The sequence below is a fragment of the Drosophila bipectinata genome, chromosome XL (assembly GCF_030179905.1).
Source record: "Drosophila bipectinata strain 14024-0381.07 chromosome XL, DbipHiC1v2, whole genome shotgun sequence".
Lineage (NCBI taxonomy): Eukaryota > Metazoa > Arthropoda > Insecta > Diptera > Drosophilidae > Drosophila > Drosophila bipectinata.
This window is the reverse complement of record NC_091734.1, coordinates 2370959-2397317: the sequence shown is the minus strand read 5'-3', so window position 1 is coordinate 2397317 and position 26359 is coordinate 2370959. Positions and strand designations below refer to the sequence as shown.

General features: G+C 40.3%; 2 protein-coding genes across 6 annotated transcripts; one reads left to right on the top strand and one right to left on the bottom strand.

Moving 5' to 3' along the window:
• Window positions 1-761: 761 nt before the first annotated feature.
• Ptp4E (Protein tyrosine phosphatase 4E) lies at window positions 762-18708 on the bottom strand. Of its 3 annotated transcripts, none has more exons than XM_070276788.1 (12): window positions 18487-18708; window positions 16668-17129; window positions 8957-9203; window positions 8621-8899; window positions 7145-7823; window positions 6664-7088; window positions 5986-6420; window positions 3776-5931; window positions 3440-3698; window positions 3243-3371; window positions 2092-2611; window positions 762-1735 (listed from the first exon to the last, which is right to left on the bottom strand). In XM_070276788.1, exons 2-11 carry the CDS (start codon window positions 16878-16880, stop codon window positions 2130-2132), a joined length of 5304 nt encoding a protein of 1767 aa, XP_070132889.1. In that variant the 5' UTR covers window positions 16881-17129; window positions 18487-18708; the 3' UTR covers window positions 762-1735; window positions 2092-2129. The 3 variants fall into 3 exon arrangements, with proteins under 3 accessions (XP_070132889.1, XP_070132888.1, XP_070132892.1); XM_070276787.1 differs by having other exon boundaries at window positions 2092-2629; window positions 18487-18707; XM_070276791.1 differs by lacking the exon at window positions 2092-2611 and having other exon boundaries at window positions 18487-18707.
• An 839-nt stretch (window positions 18709-19547) lies between these two features.
• LOC108127068 (uncharacterized) lies at window positions 19548-26012 on the top strand. Of its 3 annotated transcripts, none has more exons than XM_017243903.3 (3): window positions 19548-19666; window positions 22974-23562; window positions 23637-26012. In XM_017243903.3, the coding sequence occupies exons 2-3, from the start codon at window positions 23335-23337 to the stop codon at window positions 25257-25259; spliced, it is 1851 nt and encodes a 616-aa protein (XP_017099392.2). In that variant the 5' UTR covers window positions 19548-19666; window positions 22974-23334; the 3' UTR covers window positions 25260-26012. The 3 variants fall into 3 exon arrangements, with proteins under 3 accessions (XP_017099392.2, XP_017099393.2, XP_070133618.1); XM_017243904.3 differs by lacking the exon at window positions 19548-19666 and adding an exon at window positions 20983-21070; XM_070277517.1 differs by lacking the exon at window positions 19548-19666 and adding an exon at window positions 21716-21853.
• The last annotated feature ends 347 nt before the right edge of the window (window positions 26013-26359 follow it).

The window sequence follows — 26359 nt, the reverse complement described above, 5'->3', positions numbered from 1 at the left end:
GTTTAAAGGCAATGTTTTGAATGAGGAAAGTAGCTTCTGGGTTCGCTGATTACTAAATGGTACTTTATTTCCTGATCGGATACGAATTGGCAGAGCTATGGCCATCGGAAGGAGCAAAAGTGGGGAAATCAGGAAAACCCACAATTTTGTAGGGGAACCCCTGGAAAAAATTCGAAAAATTTTAAAATCGTTTAAAGGCAATGTTTTGAATGAGGAAAGTAGCTTCTGGGTTCGCTGATTACTAAATGGTACTTTATTTCCTGATCGGATACGAATTGGCAGAGCTATGGCCATCGGAAGGAGCAAAAGTGGGGAAATCAGGAAAACCCACAATTTTGTAGGGGAACCCCTGGAAAAAATTCGACAAATTTTAAAATCGTTTTAAAGCAGTCTTTTGAATGAGGAAAGTAGCTTCTGGGTTCGCTGATTACTTAATGGTACTTTATTTCCTGATCGGATACGAATTGGCAGAGCTATGGCCATCGGAAGGAGCAAAAGTGGGGAAATCAGGAAAACCCACAATTTTGTAGGGGAACCCCTGGAAAAAATTTGAAAAATTTTAAAATCGTTTTTAAGCAATCTTTTGAATGAGGAAAGTAGCTTCTGGGTTCGCTGATTACTAAATGGTACTTTATTTCCTGATCGGATACGAATTGGCAGAGTTATGGCCATTGCAAGGCCACGTTTAATTTTATTTTTAACTTTTAATTTTAAATAATATCTTAGACAAAAAGGAAGCCCAAAAAGAACTGGATAATAGCTTCCGTTTCATACTCGTCATACAATAGGTATATTTATTGATTTTGTGTACATGCACATTATTAAAAAAATAAAATACAATAAAATAATAGATAATATAATTAAATACAATTAAAAATAAATGCTAAATACTCTACCTACGCTGTGTTTAAATTGCAGTTGGCTGCCTGGCCAGACGGAAGGATGAATACAATATTGGAAATTGTATAAATAATTCGAGGCAGCGACCAGACAACAAATGGAAAACCTTAAAAACGCAGTCACAGTAAATATTTTTTTGCTGACTAATTCAGGGCCTAAAGTCTAACAACTAAAACATAGCTAAAATCTAAATAATAATAATAATAAACATAATACACAATCTTTATAAAATAATAGTTATCATAATCATAATATCGATCGACTTTCACGCAACTAATTCGAAACAAATTTACAAAAAAAGGCACTACTATACACACGAATAGAGCAAACATATATATAGAGGGATAGGAAAGGATATAGGATACACAAAGGATATATATAAAGGGAGAACCTGAAGCTTAAGCTAACGCTCTTGTTGGTTTGGTCTAATTTGGCGGCACTACAAATTACATAAATAAGAAGCAGGCTAGCTAGCTCTTCTATGGCAAACAAGCGGTACAAAAAATAATGGCACAGGCCAGGCCAATATATATGTAATGTATGTATATTAAAAAAAAAAAACATTCAATTTTGCTATGTGGGGGGGCAGCCACGCCCACTCTGTTGACTGCAAAAACACACTCCGAATGCCGTTGTTGTAGACAAATCACATCCAGCACATCACAGGCAGATTTTTACGTACAATATATGTTGTAATAATAATTGTATGAATAATTAAAAAAAAAATAATAATAATAATAATAACTATAGGTACTATATATATATATATATATATGTATAGCCGGATCTCATCAGATTCTTCTTTAGATTCCCGTCTCAGCTATGCCTTCGTCATCTAAAAACAAAACACAAATCATTTCATTAGTAATTGTCTTTAAAAAAATTAAAATATTTAAATAGACATTCCAATGATTAAATAAATACACACGAAAAAAATGATTAAACTACAACCAAAAATGGTATGGATGGTTAGTTACTTTTTCGGCCAGTGCAGTTAGTTTTTTTTTTTTTTTTGGGATGATAAAAAAAAGCAATTATTTTACAAAAAAAAATTAAAAGCAACAATCAGGCATTTGTTGCAGGTGATTTTTTAATTTTAGTTTTGGGCGGTTTTTTTTTGAGTGCAGTGTATATGTTGTTGTTGTTGTTGTTCTGTATATGTGTGAGTGTGTGAGTGAGTGTGGTACAAACCTAGGAAAGCGCTATTGTTTTTGTGTTTTTTTTTTCTATCAATACCACCAGCCATCCTCCGGCTCCTCCTCAGCGGCCACAGCCCCATCCCTGACATCATTAAAGTCATCATCCTCATCGGATTCAGTGTCCAGATGGCACTGGGCACCTCCAAGCTTATCCTTCAGCTCGGGACTGTGCTCTTTGCTTGACTGCAGCTGATCGACATGCTCCTGGCTAGTGATACTACAGCTGGCGGATGACAGAGTGGCCGTCGTTTCATTATTCAATGGCTGCAGATCATCATCCTCGTCCTCATCCTCGTCATCGTCGTCCTCGTCATCATCATCCTCTTTCTTATTCTGATCAGCCTCTTGGTTCTCCTGATTTTTGTTAATTTTCTGCTCCTTTGGTAGCTCCTCCGAGGCAGTATCTTTATCGCTGACACGATCCAGCAGATCCTGGTCCAGTTCCTCGGCCTTGGCCAGAGAAGCTCGTATAGGGAGGGTTCCCATTTTCGTTTGTGGTTGTTGTGGACGCTCTAAGTAAATTTTAGTCACTTTTTTTTTGGGATTTTTTGTTTGGATTTGGTTTTTTTTTTCGAAAAAACAGTTTTTTGTTTTTTTTTTTTTGGAAAATTTGAAGAATGATATATGTGTGTTTTTTTGGAATGTAAGTGATATGATAATAATTTTATGATTTTTTTTTTTTTTGAGAAGCGTTTCATGTGTGATTTACAATTGTGTGGGTTTATGGATTTATGCATTTTGTGTGTGAATGTGAAAAGAAAGAAGAAAATAAATTATTCAAAAATATTATTTGGTTAGTTACAAATTAAGAAAATAAATTAAAAATTTGTTTTTAAATAAATCATAATGTATATAACCTCAGCCAGCGAACCAAAACCAGTTTTTATTTTGGCTTTCTTGCGTAAGAAAATAATTTAAAAAATAAATTAATTAATATATATGAATATATATATATATTTTTAAGAGTTTATTTTTTAGTTTTTAGTAAGCAGCAAGTGAAGAATGAAGAGGGAAACCAAGAAATAATAAATATTTGAAAAAAAATTAAACTTTAAACCGAAAATAATTTTTAGGATAAAAATCAAAAAAAAAAAAAGAAAGAGAGAAAGAGACGGAGGAAGAATAACGAAAAAAAGGACTCACCTTCGTAGCCATCGTTGGCATGAAGCTCCAGGGAATCGGCCAGGAGGTGCTCCTTGCCCTCCAGAACGGCCAGCAGGCACTGATGGATGCAGACATATTGCTGCTCCGTTTGCACCATAAAAACGCGCTCTAAAAAAAATATTAAATTAATTAATTAATTAAAATATTAAAAATAAAATTAAAAAAATATTTCTTACCTTTCCGCATGGCAAACACAATTCCAAATATGTCCACATAGTCGGACTTATGAATGTGCTGCAGTATCCGGTCCAGAGCGATGAAGGTGCCCGATCTCCCCACCCCGGCACTGCAGTGGACGATGATCGGACGCATGTCCGTGCCGATGACATCCCGGAAGGCGCGCACGAATCTCACCAGAGATTGCGGCGGCTCTGGAACTCCAAAGTCCGGCCATGTCGTAAAGTGAAAGTGTCGCATTATTCGTGATTCGCAATTCTACAAAATAGTTTTAAAAAATAAAATTAAAATTAATATTTAATAGATTTTTTAGACAAAAAATATTCGAAACCCACTCTTGAAACCATAAACTCCGATATGCTCCAGTCATGGAAATGGGTGTCGATGATCAGCTGGACCTTGATGTCGCCATAGAACATGGCCACCCGATCCACGGGCCAGTACTGGTCGCACTTCTCCCGCCCCTTCTCGAAGCAGCGGGTGAGCATGACGATGGCCCGGGAGTTGCTCTCCCAGCACATCCGCCAGAATTCCTCGCGGGTGGAGTGCAACGGTCCCTGGGTGACGATGAACTCGCGCGGCGAATTGTGGCCGGGCATGTAGTTGGCGTTGATGTAGTCGGAGCCATCGTCGTCGTCCACCGGCTGGAGCTTGAAGCGGGAATGGTCGAAGGGCAGGATGTTGGTGAATCGGTTCTTGGGACGGTTGCAGGGCAGATTGGCGAAGCTGCAGGCCTGATCCCGGCCCACGTGCTTCAGTTCCTCGAACTCCTCGCTGAACCGAAAGTCCGAGTCGGCGGACATGATGCGGTAGTGCTCCGCGAAGTCCTTGACGTGGACGGGACGATTCGGGGTGACGTAGCCCTCGGGCAGGGCGGCCAGCTCGTCCTGCATCCGGGCCAGCTTGGAGGCCCGCCGGATCAGCTGGCAGCGGTGCTGGCAGTAGAAGGCCACGAGGACGACAGCCACCAGAAGGACGGCGACGGTGGTGAGGGCCACTATAAGGGTGTCGCTACGCTCCGTGGCTATGGGTTCGCTGTACGCCGTGTCCGTGAACTTGTCCTCGTCGGTGAAGGCTCGCACCTTGATCCGGTAGGTGGTGCCGGCTCTCAGCGGGCCGTTGCAGTAGCCTGTCTGGTGCTTCTCGCAGTTGGCCGCTCCGATTGTGAACCTTTCCGCCTCGGGACTGATCGTCCTGGCGCTGCTGTTGCCGGCAAGGAAGGGGTTGTAGGGCTCGATAGCCTGGTACGGCAGCCACACGGTGTAGGACTGCACATCCTGCCAGCTGGGCATCTCCAGGCCCGAGGCATTCTTGCCCACGTCCTCCGCCACGATGATCGTGTAGAATCGCACCATGCCGTGGGCATTGGAGAAGTAGTTCTGCCGGAAGCTGATCTCGATGGTGCTGCTCGTCCGCCCCACTTCCAGGGGCGTGATGGTGGGCTCTGGTATCGGTGGCGCCAGGATGGGCATCCTCTGGACGAACTCCTTTTCGGCCCCGAAGCCCAGAGCGGATTTCGCCTGAATCCGGAACATGTATCGGTTTCCCGGCACAAGGTCCGAGATCCTTCCGGTGGTGGCGTTTGCCGGAAACTCGTGGCTGGTCTGGTCGGCGGCATCGTCCACGTTCTGGCATATGATGCGGAAGTAATCGATGGGTCCGTGCTGCTCGCCCGGCTCCAGCAGCCACTCGAAGGTCACCTCGCCCGGCTGCACGTCGCTCGGCTGGAAGTACTCCACCTTGCCGGGCGGAGCGGGCAGGGTCTGGTAGCTGGCCGAGATGGGGGCACTGCTGCGCATCAGAGTGCTGCCGGCGGGATCCGCATCGCCGCCGTCCGGCGCGGAGGTGGACCCAGCCCGCACCACCACCGTGAAGGTGTAGTTGTGATAGGGCCGGAGTCCCTGGAGCGTGATCTCCGGCTTCCGGGTGACATTCTGCAGCAGCTGCGGCGCCTGCTCGTCGGCGCTCAGGTACTGCACCTCGAAGTCGGTGTACTCCCCGACGGGTGCTGTCCACTGCAGGGTGATCTCGCGCGCCGCCACCTGATTGGCTTTCAGGTCGCTGATGGGCCGCGGATGGAGGCGATACAGTCGCTGGACTGGCAGGCTGGCCACGCCGCCGCTCACCGTCCACACCGTCACGTTGTAGAGCTGTCCGGGAGTGAGGCCCGTGAAGCTCAGCTTGCGCTCCGTGTCGTTGGCCAGCTTCTCCTTGTCCTTGATCTTGGGATCGCCCATGGAGAAGCGGTATATGTCGAAGCGTGTGCTGTCCGCCGGCGTGGGTGTATAGCTGAGGGTAACGGTCTCGTCCTGGCCCTGCTCCTGCCCGGCATTGGCGATGAACACGTCCGACTGGATCAGGGGCATGGTGCGCGTGGAGAGATGGGTGATCCCAGAGCGGATGTTGTTCGAACTGGCCTGGACTTCGAAGCGATACTGCCGGCCTGGCGACAGGTCCTCGATGGGCACTCGGATGTTCGGAGAAGCTGTGGCTGGAAGGAGGGGATGAGTATTTGGTGGATAGGACCTGGTAGAGATGACCTTACCATCCTTCTGCTCCAGATGGCTGACGTTCTTCACCTCCCAGTTGTTGGGCTCATCCGTGGGCCACCACTTGAGCGTATAGAAGTCGACATGGCCGTCGGGCTGCGGCCACTCCAGGGTGAGATTATGCGAGTCCACCAGCGGCACAACATTGGAGACCGGTTGTGGCGGCATCGTTACATTCAGCTCCAGGGGCTGGGGACTCTCCACACCGAAACTGACGGTGTTCACCTGGATGAGATACCGCTCCCCATAATGCATGTCCTCGATCCTGGCCTCGTTGTCGTGCAGGCCGGATATCCGTTGCCAGGGCGAGGCATCCGTCCGGTAGCGGACCACATACTCGCTGAAGTCACTGCCCTCCGGCGGCAGCCAGTGGAGCACCACCAGATTGGTGTGCACCGTCTGGAGTGTGAGGTTTCTCGGTGGCCTGGGAACTGTTCCAAAAATAAACCAAAGAATTAGTTAGTCCAACTGACTAATTTAAATTCAGTATTTAAGACCCATGACGTACGAGAAACTAAAAGAAACGAGTTTGTTGAGAAATGAAGACAAGATACTTTCGATTTCTAGTCAGGATTGTGGCATAAATTACCCAACCAAGCAGAAACCGGATAACCCACATAATCCTCAAGATATCATAGACTTAGACTCTAGTTCCCTAATCCTTTTCAACTCACAGACTGCCTGGAAGTAGGAGTGCAGCTCGCTGCGGGTGCCATGACTGATGGCGTGGACCTTGACCTCGTAGCTGGCGCCCGGATGCAGGTAGTTGATGGTCACCGTCGTCTCGTTGGTGGCGATGGTGCGCTCCTCCTTGGTGCCATTCCGCTGGTAGTGCACCTCGTACCGATCCTGGTGCGAGTTCACATCGCTGCTCCAGCTGACCACCAGGCCCTGATCGATGCTGCGCAGCTCCTGGATGACTGGAGCCGCTGGGCGGGTGTAGCGGATGATCTGGCTGACGTTGGAGGTCATGCCACGGGAGAGGGACACCACTGAGATGGCGTACTGCCGGCCGGCGAGCAGGGGCTCCAGAATGCACTCCGTCTTGTTGGTCTCGAGGGGGGGATATGCCGAGGAGGAGTTGCCCACCTCATGGTAGCTGGAAGGAGAAGGGTTCTCAGTGGATTTCCCTCGCGAAGTGATCCCTGGACTCACCTGATTCGGAAGCTGTCCTGAAATCCCTTGTTGGGTCGCCCCCAGGAGATGTGCAGCGCATTCCTCCGATCGTCCAGGTAGCCGCTCAGGCTCTGGACAGGACGAGGTCTCAGGGTTACATGGCCGGAGACTGGCCAGGAGTTCACGTTGTCCGCTATCGTCTTCACCACCACCTCGTAGGTGGCGCCCGGTTCCAGGACGTCCGGATAGTCAAAGTACACCGAGTCGGGGGTCTCCGAGCGCGGCACATTGTAGATCCTGCGCGAGGTGACCAGGGACACCTGGTAGCCGTCGAACTCACTGAAGGTGCGCGGCGGATCCCATCGCACCCGGAAAGAGCTGCTCGTCGTGTGATTCGCATCGAAGGTGACGTTGAGGACGCGCTCCGGTACGGTCAAATACCGGGCAGTGGTCGGCACCGACGAGGTCTCATCCTCGGACACCGTCTGGACGGAGATGTTGTACTCCCGCCCGGGCACCAGACCCTTGAACGCAGCCTGTGCCGGTCCCGGTGGCTCACCCTCCCGCTCCACGTACAGCACACTCTGGATAGCGTCGTCCGGGGTGATGGACACCTTGTAGTGGGTGTAGATACCGGCCGGATAGGGGGGCTGCCACAGCACCAGGAGCGTCGTCTCGTTCCGGAACCACACAATGAACTTGCCGGGCGTGTTGGGTTCTGGTTTCGTGGTTTCGTGGTTTTTGGGGAGTTAACGGCGATGGAACGATGGTGGCGGGAAGGAACGGATTGGAAATGTGATGAGAGTTAGACAATGATTACTAAACAAGCCACTAAACTGATGAATTATCGGTTGCATTCCGGGTGGCGAGCGGTGCTAGCGATAAGGTAATTGTATTTACGTAAGAACTAAAAAAAAAAATAAACTAATAATTGCTAAAATGCTACTAAAAATACTTAAATGAATGAATGGCAGAGAACAAAAACAATAAACGAAGGGCGAGTGGAAGAGTGTGCCTGTAACTAATTCTGATGCACTTGCATGGTCACACTGCCACATGGTTAACGATCAGTGTGACTGAAGCTCTTTTTGTAAAGCAATTAATTCAAAACAAGTGCCAATAAATGTTACCCAACGATAATAATTAATAATTAACAATTAAAACTAAAAAAATAAATTAATCAAGACACCGGATACAGTGGTACACAAATCTCGATACTCCAATTAATTAAAAACTATTATTACTTTTATGGAAATTGGGAGCCACTGCACTGGGGCATCTACCAAACAATATTATTCTATTGAAAGTTTATTTTTTTTTTTTAGGATTAGAGGGGGGGTTACCTTCTGGTCATTCTCAGATTCCTGTTATAGAACCCCTCTTTGGAGTTAAATAGAGTTTTTGGGGTTTTGGGAAGAAACATAGAGTTAATGGTTAGTTATGGGCCCATCACCGAGGATTAGAAGTTGCATCTGCGGTTGGGGCTACGGGTGCCTGTCCGCTGGCCCGACTTACTTGTGGTGAAGTTGCGGCTGGTGTACGCCACCGACTCCTTGCCCTGGTAGACGGAGTAGGCCTGCACCTGGTAGCTGCCACCGGGTGTCAGCTCCTTCGCAGACAGTTGCAACGTCTCGTTGCTCTCCATCGAGTAGTTCTTCTCGAAGGGCTTGTCCGTCAGTCCGAGGACTCGGATCCGAAAGCCCGAATACCGACCCTTTCCCGGCGGTCGCCACGTAATGAAGGCACTCTTGCTGGACCGCAGCTGGACGCTCAGATTGGCCGGTGGATCAGGTGCTGGAAAGTACATACATTCGAATAAGGATCTTAAGGAGAACATAGCTCACCACCTACCTGTGGTTATGTTCACTGTGTGGCTGAGGAGGTCGTGGTGGGTGGAGTTCGTGTAGTACAGCCAGAAGTTGTACTCCGTGCCGGGCAGGGCGCGGGAGAACTGGACATGCTTGCCAATCTCGCTGGCCGGGATGGTGGTGTTGGGCTCCGGGAAGCCAAACGGGGGACTGTAGTCGATCCTGTAGAAGGCGTTGTCATTGCTGCTCACATTGGGGAAGTTGATCACCAGATCGGCGGCGTTGCCAAGCTGCAAAGGGGGTAGGGGGGGTATATATTAGTAAATTCTTCCTCTATAGATTCTGATAATGAAACCAAACCCTGAGAAGCAATCAACTCCCATTTCTTTGTCTTATAACTGACCTACATCGGCTCATCAAACGTTCAGAGCTGATAACCCAGGCTATATAGTATACCATAGTATACCCCCTCTCCATGTCAGAGATAAGAGCTTTCATCCCGAGATGTCAGGGAAATGGCAATGACAACAAAAAATGATCATGAAACCCGATTGCATCTCGTGCTGGGCAGTAAATGAATATAAACCATCATAACTGAGCAGCCTCGACATCAGTTATCGTCGGTTGGCCTTTGGAATCTATATATATATATATATATAGTTTTTGGAAATCGGAGGACTCAGGTATTTGAAAAAGAATCCACACTCCGTTACTGTCACTGCTGGAATATGTTTACAATAAGAGTCTTTTACATAGGAATGCTCTCTAGATCGGTTTTCCGATCTGTCTCTGTACTCGAACGATAATATAAATAAACTCGATCGCTTAACTTCAAGTGTTAATTGTTTATTAACGAATTTATGAGGTTGAGAGGAAGATCTATAAACGATAATGACGCTAATCACGTTCCGATCGTTACTCGGATATTAGACAACAAAAACACAAGTTGACGTCATGGATATAGAAACAATATATATACGATATATATAATCTATAATCTTCATGAAGATCGCATTACATGAGATTGGAAATAGAAACCATGAATGGAAATGGAAAAAAAATCACACTTGAACGATCGGAAGTGGTGGTTTTCCTAAAAATCCAATTTGAATATGATTTCTTAATACTATTTTCCAGTTGTTACGTTTTTTTTTTGTTATTTTTTTTTTATTTTATAATTGCATGTGACATGCAAGCTGAGTAACAACAATGGAAAGCACACAATGCTAGGATGATTATTGCATTATTGCATGTGAAAACGGAAGTTAAATTGGTTTTTAGGCAAATTAAGTCAAGCGATCGGACTGATCCCACCACTATCCAACCGCCTCCCTCTTAACACCTCTGATTATTATTATTGGTTATTTGTTTTTGTCCTTCAGATAATAATATTACCTTTTTTTTTCAAAAAAAAAGTGTGTGTGGGGGGAAATGAATGTGACCTTAAGGCCTAAATGATCGCACTAATGATCATAATTAGGATGATGTGCTGGCGTCATTAAAACGCCAAATAATCGCTGTTGAATGGCAGCTTATGGAAATATTTTCAAAAAACAACAATAATTAATCGGAAAGAGAGTTTATAGCAATTGGGGATTTGAATGGGAAGTGCATTGAAAACTAGTTTTAGTGTGCCCAGTTCAATAAGAACTATTGCCAGTGTTCCCAGCACTATAGAAATTGATAGAAATATTTTAAAGATTCAAACAATGGCTTTTTTATGCCTTTTTTGAAATATTTTTCATCAGAAATTCTTTAAAAACTAGCTTTAGTGTGCCCAGTTTTACTAAAACTCTTCAGAGTGTGCCCAAGTCTACATAAATTGCCATAAATATTTGTTAATCTTAAATAATACCTTTTCAATTCTTCATTTAAAACAATTTTATTGAAACAATTTATTTAAAATATAATTTAGAGTGCCCAGTTGAACAAAAATCTATTTTTAGTGTGCCCAGGCTTATAACACTTAGTCTCAATCTCTTCTTAATACAAAAAAATTAATACAAATTGACATTTTTAAGACTTGTATATAATTATTTTAATTAAAAAGGCAATAAAAATAAACTTAAGTGTGCCCAGACCGGAAAAAACTCTTGCCAGTGTGCCTGTTCTCATAAAAAATAGCCCAAATTCTTAAAAAATCCTTAAATGAGCTATAAAAAAAGCCTTTAGACCAAAAAGTCAATAAAAACAGTGTATTAGTGTGCCCAGTTCTATGAAATAGCCTGCCAGTATGGCCTTTCTCCTTAAAGATTGCCTCAGTCTTGCTTAAAACCTAACCTATAAAGCCATTACAAACACTTATCATTAAAATATATACCATTTTCCAGCCACAATTATAAATTTAAAAGTAAATGCAATCGAATACCAGCAACTACCATCGATTAGTCAACCGCCTTAATCGATTATATCGATTCATTTGCACATACTATCATTATTTCTATAATGGAGAGTTACTTGCATCTGGGTTAAGCCACTTTGATTGACAATTTGAGTTATAATTTCTGGCTTTTGTGCCTTTCACTTTTTTGCTTTCTGGCCATTTCGGGGATATTTTGGGAAAGTTTTGAACCGAAAGATGTACCCGCAACCCCCCCAAAACGATGACCTTGAGATAAGAGATCACTTATTCGGAAATAGAATATTCGAAATTGTAGTGAAAACTATAGGAATATTCCATAAACTATTACTTGTGATCTATGGATAGTTACTAATTACAAAATTCAACCGAAAAATACTATAATATGATACTAATTACAACAATGAAATTATAATAGTCGCCACTAAGTGAATCAAAAGTATGAAGCCAGTGCGAAAATATCAAAGTAAAGTGCAAATTGAAATCGCAAACGTGGAATGCGTGAGATTGAGTTTTTTTTTTTTTTTATTTCATAAGGGGGGGAAGATGTGTCAGTGTGTGGATTTAAAAAAGAAAAAAAAAACCACTGTAGGTTGTTTGCTAATTATTTTTGTGGTCAACCGAGTGCGAGTAAAGGAGATGGAAATAAAAAATAAAATAAAAAAAAGAAATACAAATCCAATTCAAAATCAAAAAACCAAAAAACCAGTTAGGTGAGCCATCAGCTTTTGCTTGAATATTTTGCTTCATTTTTTTGTCGTTTATATTTTAAAATATATATTGTATGTATTGTATGTATATACATATATTTTATTTATTTTTACTCATATTTTGTTTTTAACTTAAGAAAGTATATAGCTCTAGCTATATTGTTTTTAATGCTTTTTCTGTTTAGGTTGAGTTGGCCCAGTTTTTTGTGGGTTGGACCTGTAATTATTTTAATTAATTGGTAATAGTAGACTTATCTTGTAAGCTATACCCCCCCTTATTGGGGAATGCAATGAACTCCGTGCTCTCTGCAGAGGGGTTATCATAGCTATAATAATTCTATATCTATTCTTGGCTTGAAAGCTCAACGAGAGAGTTACTCTATTTGCTCATTTCCTCATTTTTTTAAAAAAGATTTTTAACAAAAAAAAATAATTAAATAAAAAAGTAAGAGAAGAAGAAGAAAAAAGAAAGCAACAGATGCTTCTGGATGTGAATAAATAAGCCAGATTTACAAGCCATTGCTGCTTTGTTTTCTTCAAACAGTGACACTTGTCTGTCGCTGTATTTTTAAACCGCAAATAAAAAAAAAAAAACAGCAAAAAAAAAAAGAGTTAACAGAGAAATGGTTTAAGGTTCTAGCATTCCAATGGGTGTGGTGTGGTGATCCATTTCATCCACCCACGAAAGCCGACTCCACCCGCATGCCAATTAGGACTGGACTTTGGAGTTACTCGTTTTCTATAAACAAATTGGGGGAAACAGTGCCAGTGGCAAGGGATTAGAATTCCAGCCTATGAAATAGATGAAAAGCTTAAAAAAAATGACTAAAAACAAGGTAGAGATTAATTAAAACAAAAGAATTTGCAAAAACAATTCAAATATGAGCCTTTTTTCAAAGATTTTTGGGGAATAAATGAGAAAAATCTTCAAAAAAATATCTAGTTGGGAATTATAGGGTACTTGAAATGTCAAACATATGTAAAATGTTGGGTAGTTGGTAAGTTGGGAATTATAAGGAGCTTAAAACGTAAAATAAATGTAAAAAGTTTGCAAGTTTGGAGTTATAAGGTCCTTAAACACTTAAAATAACTAAGGAGAATCTTAGAAATAAATGAAAAGTAAGCTCTAACATATATTTGTAGCAAAATAACTTTCAAAACTGTAACTAGTTGAGAATTATAAGGATTTGCAAACGTAAAAATGAACGTAAAATTGATGTAAAAAATAGAATAACTCAAAAAAACCTTAAATATAAATGATAAATAGGGTTTACCATTAATTGTTCACAAAATAACTACAAAACAATAATAAGTTGGTATTTATAAGGATTTTAAAACATAAAAATTAACGTAAAATTGATGTAAAGGAATAACTTAACTCAAAAATAAGCTTTAAAGTCCATTTTTGACCAAATAAATTTAAAACTATAACTTCATAAGCCTTAAAACCGCAAACGAACGTAAAAAACAGCTTAAAAAAAAGCTTTAAAAGTCAAAACTAAACACATTCAGACTCCCAAAGCCCCAAAACCATTAACTAAACAAAGGACAACCCAAAAAAAAAAACTAAAAATAAAAACAAAGAACCAAAATCTAAACTCAAACATAAATTAATTAAGTTGCATTATTCAATGCCACAACCCTCGAAGTTTATTTCCCCATTGATTCCCCCCCACAAATTATAAACAAAACTTCCACCCAAAAACGGGCAATAAAGTGCATGGGAAGCCCCCATTTATGTTTAAAAAAAAAAGAGGGGGGGGAGGTTGGGTTTTTGGTTAATTTCTCTCAACACATAACACTTGACACAGTTGGGGTTAGGGATGGGGGTAGGGAAGACCTAATTGCCGGCATTACGTTTTTGATCTCCTCCTCCATTCTAATTGAATTCTACGGAGGGTATCCGAAAGATACAATATCTCAAGATCTACAAGGCAGTAAAGGGTGGTTTCTATTATATTTTATTTAAAAAAAAAGTTGGTAAGTTGGTAAGCCCACAAAATAAATAGAAATTTAAAATCATGTAACAGGTATATGGTGGAATTACGTGGCTGAGTGACTTTTGATACCCTCCGTTGGGGTTTTCGAGCCATTCACGCCCCACACTCTCCCCCAAAAACAAAGCTGATGTCATCGGCTACCTTTTAGATATTTTTGTTGGTTTTTTTTGGGTGACGGGTAATACGAATACTTTCGGCCAAGTTGGGGCGATAAGCCGGCACGTAATGACCCGCGAGCCAAGATAAAAAAAAATAAAAATAAAAGTAAAGCCAAAGTCAAGGCCCATCCCCAAGATATTCTATAGGTTACTATTATATATTAGATAGATCTATTTGGGGGGGGGAAAAAAGTTACGATGACACCTCTCTGACTTCAGAAAGAACCTTGAGTTTATACTTACGTTCGCTTTTTTTTTATAGTCTTGGCTTTTTTTTTTTTAATTTTTTTGCTTAACAATGCGACAACAATGCAAAACGAAACGAGTTTTGTAAACCTTAAAAAACAACAACAACTAAAAACGACTAAAAAACAAACAAAATAAACAAAAAGTCAATAAAAAATAAAAAGAGGAATCACCAGAATAGGCCCACAAATCATTCAACAAAAGATAAATATTTCCAAAACTTAATACTAACTTTCCTTTTAGTTATCGAGAGCACAAGATTTGTGGCTTAATTTCAGTAATTAGCTTAGTGACTAGTTGGCTTAGTTAGCTTCGATAATTGCTTTAATTTTTTTTTAGTAAACCGGCGATATTAAAAATAATAGAACCACGCCGCCTAGAACCGGTCTGACGAGTTTTTCTCCACAAAAGCCTCAACTAAAAATGAGAAAAAAAAAAAAAACAAAAGAGTTTTTCTGACAAAAAAAAAAAGAAAATAAAGAAAATGTAATTTTTGGAAAAAACCCAAAAACAAGTCCCCGGTACCCCCAGTAGAGTTCAGGGTAAATAGAGCTATGAACTCCAATAATTCCCAGAACAGATCAGGTGGAATACCAAAATAAGAGATAAGAAATCGGGGGTGGGAGCGATAAAAGTTACAAGACCTTATAAAGAGGGTTTTATGGGGGGTAACAAAGTAAATGTATTTAAAGGTGTTATTAGGGATTTTTTTAAGGGAGATTTTTAAAAGAGAATTTAAATATTTTATTTAGTAAGGTGGGGTTTCTATAGATAGGGTTGGATAGGGATAAGTTAGATAAGTTGGATCAATAGAAGATTCTTGGGGTTTTAAATAAATATATTTATAAAATATATATAATAATATATTATTGGTATTTTAAGTATGATATTTAAGATTTTTAAAGAGGACTTTATGAAGATACTTTTCAAAATATGCAGGGAGTTCAAAAAGATAAGGTTGGGAGTTTTAAAAAGTAATATTTGAGGTATAAATATTATTTTATGTGGATCTTAAAGATTTTTAAAGACTTTAATAATAGAGGGGGGCTTCAAACCATAAAACAGGGGGGTTGGGAGCTTTAAACAGTGACTTTTGGGGTTTAAAAAGCTAAATATTTCAAATATTTACAACAATTATAAAAAGAATGGTAAACGGTATTTTATGTTTAATTTTCAAGATTTTTAAGACTTTAATACAAGGTGGGGGTTTAAAAACCATAAAACTGGGGGTTTTGAGTTTCAAAAAGTGAATTTTTGTCGATTGTAACCTCAAATCTAAATAAGGTATTTATTTTTCGGTTTAAAATTAGTAGTTTTTAGATACTTCGAACATGTTTTAATCCTTAAAAGAGTAAGAAGTTCCTATAAATAGGGTTGAAACTGTTAAATATTTACAAAAACCCTGAAAAAAGTCATCATTTGAATCCCTTTTAAAAAATCACTGTTTAAAATAGTGATTAACTAAATCTATCTTTAATCCTCAACCCCTTTCTTTAAAACAGATAGACTAACTGTTTAATGATTAAGCCTTAATCACCTTTTGTGACTAAAAGTTAATCCTTTTTTAAGGTATTTGGAGTAAGATTTTTAAGAACTTCAAAGAAATAAGTATACAAATCGTAAAGAATTTGTTAAAGTTGGTCGAACGACTTAAAAGCAGACTTTTTTGTTGAAAAGTTTCCCAAACTTGAATGGGTTTCAGCCCTAGAACCCTCTCTATAAGAAATAATTTATCCCAAATGTTGTTTAAAGGTTTAAAAATGATTAATTAGTGACTAGTTGTGGCTAAAAATAGGGATTTGTTAAGCTAAGCCCTGCAAGACTTAGTCAGAAAGACTTAAAAACAGGGTATTATGGTTATAAATAGATATCTGCCTAATTAGATATATATTTTATATAAGATCCTGTACAGGACTATAAGGTATATATATACTATACTTAAAGCCCTTTCTTCATTTAGAAAATAAACTATAAACTATTTATTTAAAAATCACTAGTAAATCTTTAGTTTTAGCTAAAAAACAAATCCTTTTAAGGTTAACCCATATAGAACCCTTAACCATAACTATAGTAACCCCTTTTAGATAGATTTAAGAACAGTCTTTAAAGATTTCTCTCCCCAGCACCCTTTTCTATAAAAAATATAATCTCCTTCAAATATTTTCCAACACTAATACTAACTAATAGCCGCTACTTAAAACTAAACCACAAAACAAGCTGCAATTTGGTTTAAAAAGCATATCTCTATCTCTATCTAAGGGGGGTGGGGAGGTTAACTCACCTGTGGCGAGAATATTGTCAAAATGGCAACAACAACAAGCAGACTGTATTTTTGTAATTGTTGCTGCCATGGCCACTGCCACGCCCATTGTCGCCGCCTCTTGCGTCCGTGTGTTTGTTTTTGTTGTTTTTGCTGCAACTGTAATTGTCGATTGTTGTTTTGCTGTTGCATGTGTTGTTGTTGTTGTTGTTGTTGCTGCCTGGCGCAGGCCATGTTTCTATCCTCTTCTTCTCCTCCTGGTTCTTGTTCTTCTTGTACCACCGAAGTACAGTAATAACTCGTTGATGGTTCGTGCGTCGAAGGTTGTATTTTTTTTTTGTTTTTTTTTTAAAACATGATCATCGATTTTATTTAAAAATATATATATATATATTATATATAATTTTAAGATGTTGTTTTTTTTTGCAGCACTTTCTATCACTTAATTCAAATATTGCACTTGTTTACAGCGGATGATCCTCTCTAATGAATAAATATTTAAGAAAAATTTTATTTAAAATTAAAGATAATTTCATAATTTTATATTTTTTTTTTTAATTTCGAACCGGCGGCGATCGCTTGAAAAATGTTTTATGGGCAGACTCGAAAATTTGTAACGGCACTGTCACTAGCACTAATACCAAGACCAGCTCACACACACACACACACACAAATGCAAACACGCACATGCCGGAGAAGCGAAAGCGCCTGACTCTCTGCAGGTGGAAAGCCAAGTCGAGCCTCCAAAAAAAAAAAACTTTAAAGATTTATTTTTTAACAAAAATATCTTTTAAAACTATCTTTTAAAAATTGAAATTCTTAAAATAAAATTCCTAGTAACCTGTTGGTGGGAGCAGGAGGTGAGATGTACATACGCACTAATGCCTGTAAGTATGTGTAAGTGCGTTATCTTTTTGTGTCTCTTCTGTGTCTGTGTGTGTGTAAGTGAAACAGAAACAGGCAGGCAGGCAGGCCTGCCTGGCAATGCAGGTCGGCACACTCACACCCAGACACACTCACGCTCCAGCACCGAGTGTAACGGCTCTTTACAACAATTACAGTGACTAACCATTAAATGGGCAAAACCGAAAAGTAATTATCCCAAAAACAGACAAAGGTTCTGAATTCCAAAAAAAATTGCAAACGAAATAGTAATTGTTTTTCAAAAAAAACACAAAATAATGGAGAATTTGTCATTGTTATCGAATGATGACTGTAACGTTACAGTGTTTGCTGCTACCGTTGTTTTTGTTGCTGCATTACGAAATATCAGCAATTACCAGACAATTGTTGTGGCTACCGCTACTATTTTTGTTTTTGTTTTTGTTGTTTTTGCACTTGTTTTTAGTTTAAGTTTTTTTTGGCATTTTATTTTGCATTTGCGGAGGGGGAGGAGGGGGAGGAGGGGGTCGGCTTATGGTGATTGCATTAAATGTTAATTGCACGCATTTTTACGCACACAGATACACACAAATACACACACACACACACACTTATGCTGACACATACAGACACATGTATCTCTGAGATACAAAGTGCGGCGGCGCAACAGCGACTGAGGCGTTGGCGTTCTGCGTCGGCGTAAGCGACGTCATCGGCTGCCCAAAAAAAAAAGAAAAAAAAGAAAGAAAATACAATTCACTTGTTATTGTTGTTCTGCTGCACCAATTAATTAAACTGGTCACGTTTCAGTCAAAAAATAAAAAAAAAAGATACAAAAATAAGAGAAAAACTTTAAATCAGATTTTCGGTGCAACAGCGCGTAAACATAAAAAAAAACACACACACAAAAAATGAAAATAAATATAAAAGATTCGTTCACTTGTTACTCGCAACTGACATTTTATTTTTTTTCACAAAAATAGATGGAATCCGTTGGATTTTTTTTGGATTTCCTGGATCGAGCCTACGACTCTCGTATAGCCAGATAATTTGTTTGTTGTTTAATCTGCGCGCACCACGCACACGGAGAAAAACACGATGCCCGTCCGATGGCTTCAGTTCGGTATCTCTGCATTGACGCGTCCGAGCACCTTTCCGTTTTAATTAAAAAAAAATAACAAAAACAACTACCAACCAGGGACGGCGAAAACCTTTATTTATATCGAAATTTCGGTATTTTCCTCTCCCTGAAATAGTATTTTTTTTCTATCGAATTTCGATAACACATCTTTTAGAGATGATAGTTTATGGTACTTTTTGGTTGAAAATAGCTCATAAAAAGAAATAACATTCTTTTTAAAGGTAATTTTGGCTAATTCTTAATTTATTCAGAAGAAACTGTTGCAAATATTTACTAGAGCTAGGTTTTTAGCAAATATGTTAAGAAAGATGAGCAACATTTTTGCAAATACATTAAGAAACTACCAATATGTGAATAATGGCAGAGAGTTTATGAAAAAATAATGTAAAACTAAGAAAAGTCTATGAATATACTATTATTTTTTATAACTTTTAGAAAAGGAAGACTTTTGTTTTTAAATAATTTTGAATAAATTTAAGCTGGTCCCACTGATCCAATCACTTTCTTTTTTCAGTTACCGGTTCGCCCGGTTTTGTACTTCAGAAAAACTGAAATATTATTTATTCATGTTTATTTTTTAGATTAAAAGTTGTTTTCAGTCATTATTCCCCTCTTTTTGTACTTCTTTCTGTCTTTTCTTTGCCTCTCCATCCTTACCGGCTTTTGAATGCTTAGTGCACCCTGTAAACTATCGGTTAGAGTAGCCAACTAAAATATTTAATTAAAACTTTGTTAACTACCTTACCTAGTTTATGTATTCAGTTTAAAAAACTCATTCAAAACCAACAAACCAAAAACCAACTGCTCTCCTTCCTTATATTTCAAAAATTTCCATCGCGCAAAATATATATCGACAATTTTGTAGAACTCGACAGCCCTGCGCCGTCGCGAAAAAAAAATCTTGAGCAAAACAGAAGTGAACGCAAGTGAAAAAAGATACAGGAACAAGATACAGATACAGTGTGCCAGAAAAATTCAAAAAACAAAAGATACAAAGGTAAATAATTGAATAAAAAGCTAAAGAACAAAACAAAAATTGTTAGAGTCTGGAAATCTTAAAAAAAAAAGAAACTCAGAACAACAAGTTGCCGCAGAATATTTGAGCGTTCGACTGTGTGCGTGAGTGTGAGTGCGTATCTGTGTGTGCTATGGTTTTAACAGTTTGTTGTTGACCTTCGCTAATCAAAAGTATCTGTATCTATCAGTAGCAGATACAACCAAACCGCTTGATGAACTCTGCCAATGCCAAAGTTGGGTGAAAAAAAAAGAAACCGAAATTCAACCTCGTTTCGAGAGTAGCCCCGTAATTGTGCGGAAATATAAAAAACAGAAAAAAAAACTGCAATAAAACAATCGTTTTCCTTGTTTTTTTTACTCATTTTTGCGCGCGCTTTCTCTGCAAAAATACTCGCTTGCATTTACAAACACACTCTCGCCCCTACACACACACACACACACACACACACACACAGTCACCTGTAATCTATTACTTAACATAGCCCCCCTCTACCTTGCCCCGTCTCAGTCTCGCGCCAGCAGGTGAGCGAATGAGAGCGAGGGAGCAAGGCATAACAAAAAAAAAAATTAAGTTTTTTTTTTTTGGGCTTTACTTTCTTTTTTTGTGATTTGGGCCGACCGGCTGTGTTTATTGTTTTTGTTATTACGCTTCAGGTGTGTGTGTATGCTGGTACCGTTATTTCGGCAACCTGTTTCCACATTCTTATAAGAATTCCAATCAGAGTCTTTCACTTTCCGTTTTGTAGGCACCTAAATAAGGCTAAGAAAAACAAGGTCAGGTGTCTATTGAACGTTTTGTGAGAAAAAAACTATTAGATCTTCGCCCACAGTGTTCTCCGTTTTGTTTTTGTTGCCTTTTCGTGCTCAAATTTCGCAAAAGTACAGTTTATTTTGCAAGCTGGAGCTGCTGCTGAAGAAGAAGAAGAAGCAATAGCCGCAGGCGTCGTCACACACACACTTGCACGCATATGTATGTATGTGTGCAAAGCTTGCAATTGCGTTTCTGCAACAACAAACAAAACGACCTAGTTTTTGAAGTTTTCGGGGCTTTTTTTTCGGCACATCGCTCACACCTACATATACACCTATGTATACCTATATGAAGGCGAATCATGTTGTACCTGGATATTTTGTCTCTTTTTTTTCGGCCACTTTCGCCGAAGCTAAAAGAAGAAGAAGAGGCAGAAGAAGGAGAAGCAGAATGCACTTAACAGTCGCAACAACAAAAACAACAGCCGCTGTATGAAGCAGTGTTGTAAAATGTACATACATGTCCAGCCAGCTGGCAGAGTTGCCATCGCAACCAGGCAAAGTGACCTATGTTAAGTGTCTCTCAATGTTTTTATTCACTATTTTTAATCAATTTCAACTTAAAAACAAAAAGGTCAGTTGATATTCGTGGAAAAATATAAATTTCTTATGCTTTCCAAGAGTGACATCCATTCATCCGAACTGGGAATCAATTTTTTCCATCTAATGTCACTGTTTTTCGCATTACGTCTTGTTCGTCACGTATGACGCGCTGATGAAAAATGGTGGATGGGGGTGGTCTGAGGCATGGAGGCAGGGGGCTGTTGGAGGGGACGAAACAGTGGGTATCGGTGGATAATAATAATTCTATAATTAGCTATGAAAAGCGACCGAGCAGCTGTGCAACAACGGTTATTGCTTTATCGGGACGCTGCACGTTTCTGCGGTTTGTTTTTTTTGTATTTTTTGTATTTTTATTTATTTATTATCAGTTGAAAACAAAGAGAATATCAACAAAAGCAGAACCAGAGCGTATTTCTTTTTTTTTTGTCTCGTTTTCACAATTTGCATTCATTCGGATTCAGATTCGGATTCGAATGTTATTTAAAAACCGGAATTTTTCGCTTGTTTCTTTTGGTCGGCGCATTCTCACGTACACACACGCACCACCCCACTCGCTCAGCTGCTCGCCGCTGCGTTATCACTGCATTGCTTTGTACACCTTTTCGTACATGCGTCGATTTTTCGTCAGTCGTCAGTTTTTTTTGTGTTTCTTGCGTGCAGACGCGTTTTCCTCGAGCTCCGCTTTCGTTGGCTTTTTTTACAAAAAAATAATTAAAATTAAATCGAATACAATTTAAAAAACAAAGTGTTTTCTATATTTCCCAACAAAATAAATATTTTCAAATATAAGAAGGTAAATTATAGCTGATATCGTGGCAACTACCAGCTGTGTTAATAATAGTAGTTAAAACAAGACGCCTGGTAACCTGTTTAGGGCTGTTTTCACCTTCAATTTAGTTTAATTTAAAGAATTAACACACAGCCGGTGCCAAAAGACACACAGATACATACAGCATACAGTTTCAACTCAAAAATCAGTGTCCCAAAAAAAAAAAAAAAAAGAAAAGAAACGAAATAGCAACACCTGGAATGATGCACCTGGAAGTGGGACGGAGAAGCAGCTTCAAAAGTCACGTCTCTCTTTCATGGTTATTGTTGTTGCAAGGGTGAATGCTTACAACAACAACAAGACAAATAATTCAAATAAAAAAAAATAAAAAGTTGCATTAAAATATGTATGTGTATGTGTGTGTGAGTGTTTTGTGAAGCGCGCGTGGCTTCTTCCTCTTTCCTTTCTCGTTTCTTTGTTGTTATGCTTGGTGTTTTTTTTGGTTTTAATTTAAAAACATGTTTGCTTGAAATAAACCACTTGCTCGCATTTTGATAAGATATTTGGAGCGTTCGAAGAGTGGTGCGGCTCAAAGTGGCGAAAAATTCAAAATGTCGAACTGGTTGCCACCGCTCTAGTTGTTGTTGTTTGCTCCCTTTTTCTCGTCAAACAAATTGAATTTCATGTTGCAATAACAGAGTAGCCAGTATTCTAAAACAAAAAGTGCATATATAGAAAAAACATTTTATAAAAGTTCATCTAAAAGCATTATCTAGTTAAAGAATAATAGTTTTTGAATTTATTTATTTACTAGTTAGATTTGGGAATAACAGAGCTGCTGTTGGAAGTTTACCAACACTAACAGCCAAATCATCTGTTCTCTAACAGATGCTAACAAACAAATTACATTTAATGTTGCAATAATGGAGTTGCCAGTTTTGTTAAAGAAAAAATATATAAAAGAATTTAAGATATTAAAAAAAGCCTAAAAGCGAATAAAATTAGGTTTTTATATTTATTTACCAGATAGTTTTGTGATAACAGAGTCACTGTTAGGAGTTTACCAACACTATCCGCCAAATCATCTGTTCGCTAACAGTTGCTAACAAACACTCTTCCTCTTGCTCTCAATTTTTCATTGCAGCCAGACGACGCAGACGCCGCCGTCACAAATGCAGCCAAATACAGTGAAGCCCGGGCAATGGACGTTTTGGATCAGTGCGAATGTAACGAACGGAATGGCCGCAGCGCACAAATAACACTAGCACAACCACAGTAAACACAGAACAGCAGCACACCGCATTTTTACACGCTTTGTTTTTTTTTTCCATTCAAAAAGTTGCAAAAAATATCGAAATTCAAGTCAACAATTAAAAACGCACAAAAAAAAACAAAAACACAGTAAACTCTCAAAAAAGAAATATCAAGTAAACAATATCAGTGAGAATATCAATCGTAGAACTTGCCGAAAAAAAAAACCAAAAAAAAATCTCAATTCTCTGGCCATGTTTAACTTTCACAAGCCGCGCGTCTACCGCTCCGCCGACGGGTGCTGCATCTGCCGCGCCAAGTCGAGCAGCTCCCGGTTCACCGCCTCCCGTAAATATGAAAAGGAATCGATGCAGTGCTTCAATCTCCATGAGCCGCGCAACGGCGAGATATGTAACGCCTGCGTTTTGCTGGTCAAGCGCTATAAGCGACTGCCGGCTGGCAGCAAACGCCACTGGGGTCATGTAAGTACTCACAAAACATAAAGTGTCTTCTTACTCACCAACTAATATCCCTCTATTGGTTCTCCTCCTTTCAGGTGGTAGATGCTCGAGCTGGTCCTGGTACCAAGTCCCTGGCCAAGCAAAAGAAACGCGGCGACAACGCCGATGGCGAGGGCCGGGGCTCTGCTGGTTCGTCAAGCTCATTTCTGCCGGAGAAGTTTGCCAAAATCTTCAAGAAGAACCGCAAGGGCAAGAACCAGCCAGCAGGAGGATCGGGAGTCGAAGCATCCTCGACAGTAGTTTCCAGTTCCATTAGCCAGCGTCCCAGCAGCACTTCCCCCACTTCCGAGCACCATCCCAGCGACTCGAACGAGAGCTACGACGACGAGTTGATGTCCGGAGGTGTCTCTGGCACGGCTCCGTATCAAACACGTAAGCGAACGGCGGCCAATGCGGCTCTGGCTTCGGCCGGGGACGAGCCAAAGGTCATGAAGCGACCCAAGCTAACGGGAAGCAAGCGACGCCGCCAACTGGCGCCGCAAAAGAATCGTCGCGCCGTCGACACTGTGCCCTTCTTCGAGGAGAGCGACCTGGTGCGCCTCGAGGTCTGCTGCGGTGTGGTCTTCCAGAGCCTGTCCCTCGGCAGCGCCTGCTACATCATCGATCCGGAGCTGTACAAGCCGTGCGAGAAGCACCAACGTCTGCGGCAGCAACAGTTGCAGCTACAGCTTCAACATCAGAATCAGGAAGCATCCGCATCCGCATCCGAATCCGAAACACCCATCCCAGCTACACAGCTGCAAGTTCAAAGCCAAAAGCAGCCGACGCCCAAGGTTACTGGGCCACTCAAGAAACACCATTTGTTCTTCAAGCGACAATCGGAGTCATTTCCACAGGGTGATATCCATAGAATAAGTCCAATTCCATTGAGCAAGACTGAAGCGAATAACGAAGCACCACCACCGAAGCCACATTCCTCCAATCTGTCGCTGGTGCTGAAGTCGACAACGACGACCGCAACGCCAGCGACCGGTACGTTGCCATCGGCTGGATCGGCGGTGGGCGTTGTATCCGTGGGTGCTGCCTCGCCCTCGTCCCTGTCCTCCAACTCGAACTGCTCCACATCGTCCTCGGTGGCCACCAAATTCAATGACAACTCATCGGACTCGGGATTCGATGAGCATGTCCTCGAGCGCAAGTCTGTCAGCCCTCCAACGGAGGAATGGAAGCTGCGCGGAGCAACTGGAGGTGGCATGCAACTGATTCTGGCCAGTGGTCTGCCCATTTCGGGCCAGGCCCAGAATCTGGTGCTGGCTGGGAATGAGTTCACGGCCCGTATCGTCCAGCAGAGGCAGCAGGTGACGCCCGGTGATGCCACCATCACGGCCACCACTGGCCACCCAGCGACCGGAACAGCTCTCAAAATCAATGTCCTTGGCGGATCTCAGGGGAATAGCAATAAAATGCGTGCAATATTTAATAGCGCCAATAGCATTCAGCACGAGAACGGGGTGACCACCATACTGCCGGCATCATCGCTGGCAGCCAGCAATCAGACAGCCGCCATGAATGCCATTGCACCCAGTACGGTGACCATAACGCCATCCACCGTTGGCAAGAAGGTGGCCAGCTTGGGTAATCCCAAGTTTATACTCCTGAAGCCGGCAAAAATAACGACGGTGCCACCGCCACCGCCGCCAGAAGCTAAAATTGCATAAACTGGTGGTTCTAATTAGAAAGAGATAGGGCGATGGAGCTAGAAAGAGAAAGAGAAGCCAAGCATCTCAAAAAATAAAATTTAAAAAAAAATTCAAAATCGAAGAATGGTCGGTCGGTCACCCTGTTACGTTTTGTTGATTTATATATTTTACGCAAACCTTATTTAAGCCAGTCCTTAAAAATATTTTATATTTTTTTTTTATTTGTTTATATATATATTCAGTTTTTTTTTTTTTACATCAACGTTTTTGGCTCCCAAATAATTTATTCTAAAAAGAAGAAACAAACAAAAAATTGTACATAAATAACGCAATTTTATATTTTATCCATTTTTTGGTTAAATTTTTTTTTTAAATTTCCTACAAAAACGACGTTAATTTGTAAGAATACTCAGCCACAGCAGCTCCATATCATTTTTTAATTGTAATATTTAAAAAAACAAAACATAAAAAAAAAAACAAACTTGAAAACCTTACTGTAGCGATTAGACATATTATAGATTATGTAAATACGATGTAAGCCAGAGCTCAATTGACTTGTTTTTGTCTAGTTGTAGTCACTTAAGCATTTTTTATCCTATATCCCCCCTCCTCCTCCTTTTCCAAACACCATCGAGATAATATATATACAAACATTACCATGTTGAGCAGGATAACTCCCATAAAACACAAAAAAAAAAGATAAAGAGCATTTTTAAAAACGTTTCAAATCATATAGTTTATAGTTGGACGTGTAGTAGTGCAGTGCCCTAGTAGTCTGTAGTTGAAATCACAAAGCCCGCTCTTCCCTCCAGAAGCCACAGAGCTGGACTTGTAAGAGATCGCGCCAAAAAAACAACAACAACAACAACAAAATTATGTAGAAAATAAGGGGGAGCGACGAAGAAGCCTTCCACAAAAAATATATATACATATATTACAAAATACAAAAAATACATTAAAAAAAAAGGAGGAAATACAAATTGTAGCCTTAGGAATGCCTAAAACAAAAAAAATGCCCCTTAATTGTGTGTTGAAAGAGCAATGTTTTTTAAACTTAAATAAAATTAAAATTTTGAAAATACATAAATGGTTTGTTATTTATTTGATGGATTGGGATG

Excerpts from the sequence above, each read along its gene's own strand:
- Ptp4E (XM_070276787.1), bottom strand. The coding sequence starts at position 16,880 with ATGGCCTGCGCCAGGCAGCAACAACAACAACAACAACAACACATGCAA. Across the intron at positions 3,372-3,439 it reads TGTGTTTGCCATGCGGAAAG|AGCGCGTTTTTATGGTGCAA; the intron begins GTAAGAAATATT and ends TATTTTTTTTAG. Across the intron at positions 2,630-3,242 it reads TGCCAACGATGGCTACGAAG|TGACTAAAATTTACTTAGAG; the intron begins GTGAGTCCTTTT and ends CCAAAAAAAAAG.
- LOC108127068 (XM_017243903.3), top strand. The coding sequence starts at position 23,335 with ATGTTTAACTTTCACAAGCCGCGCGTCTACCGCTCCGCCGACGGGTGC. Across the intron at positions 23,563-23,636 it reads GCAAACGCCACTGGGGTCAT|GTGGTAGATGCTCGAGCTGG; the intron begins GTAAGTACTCAC and ends TCCTCCTTTCAG.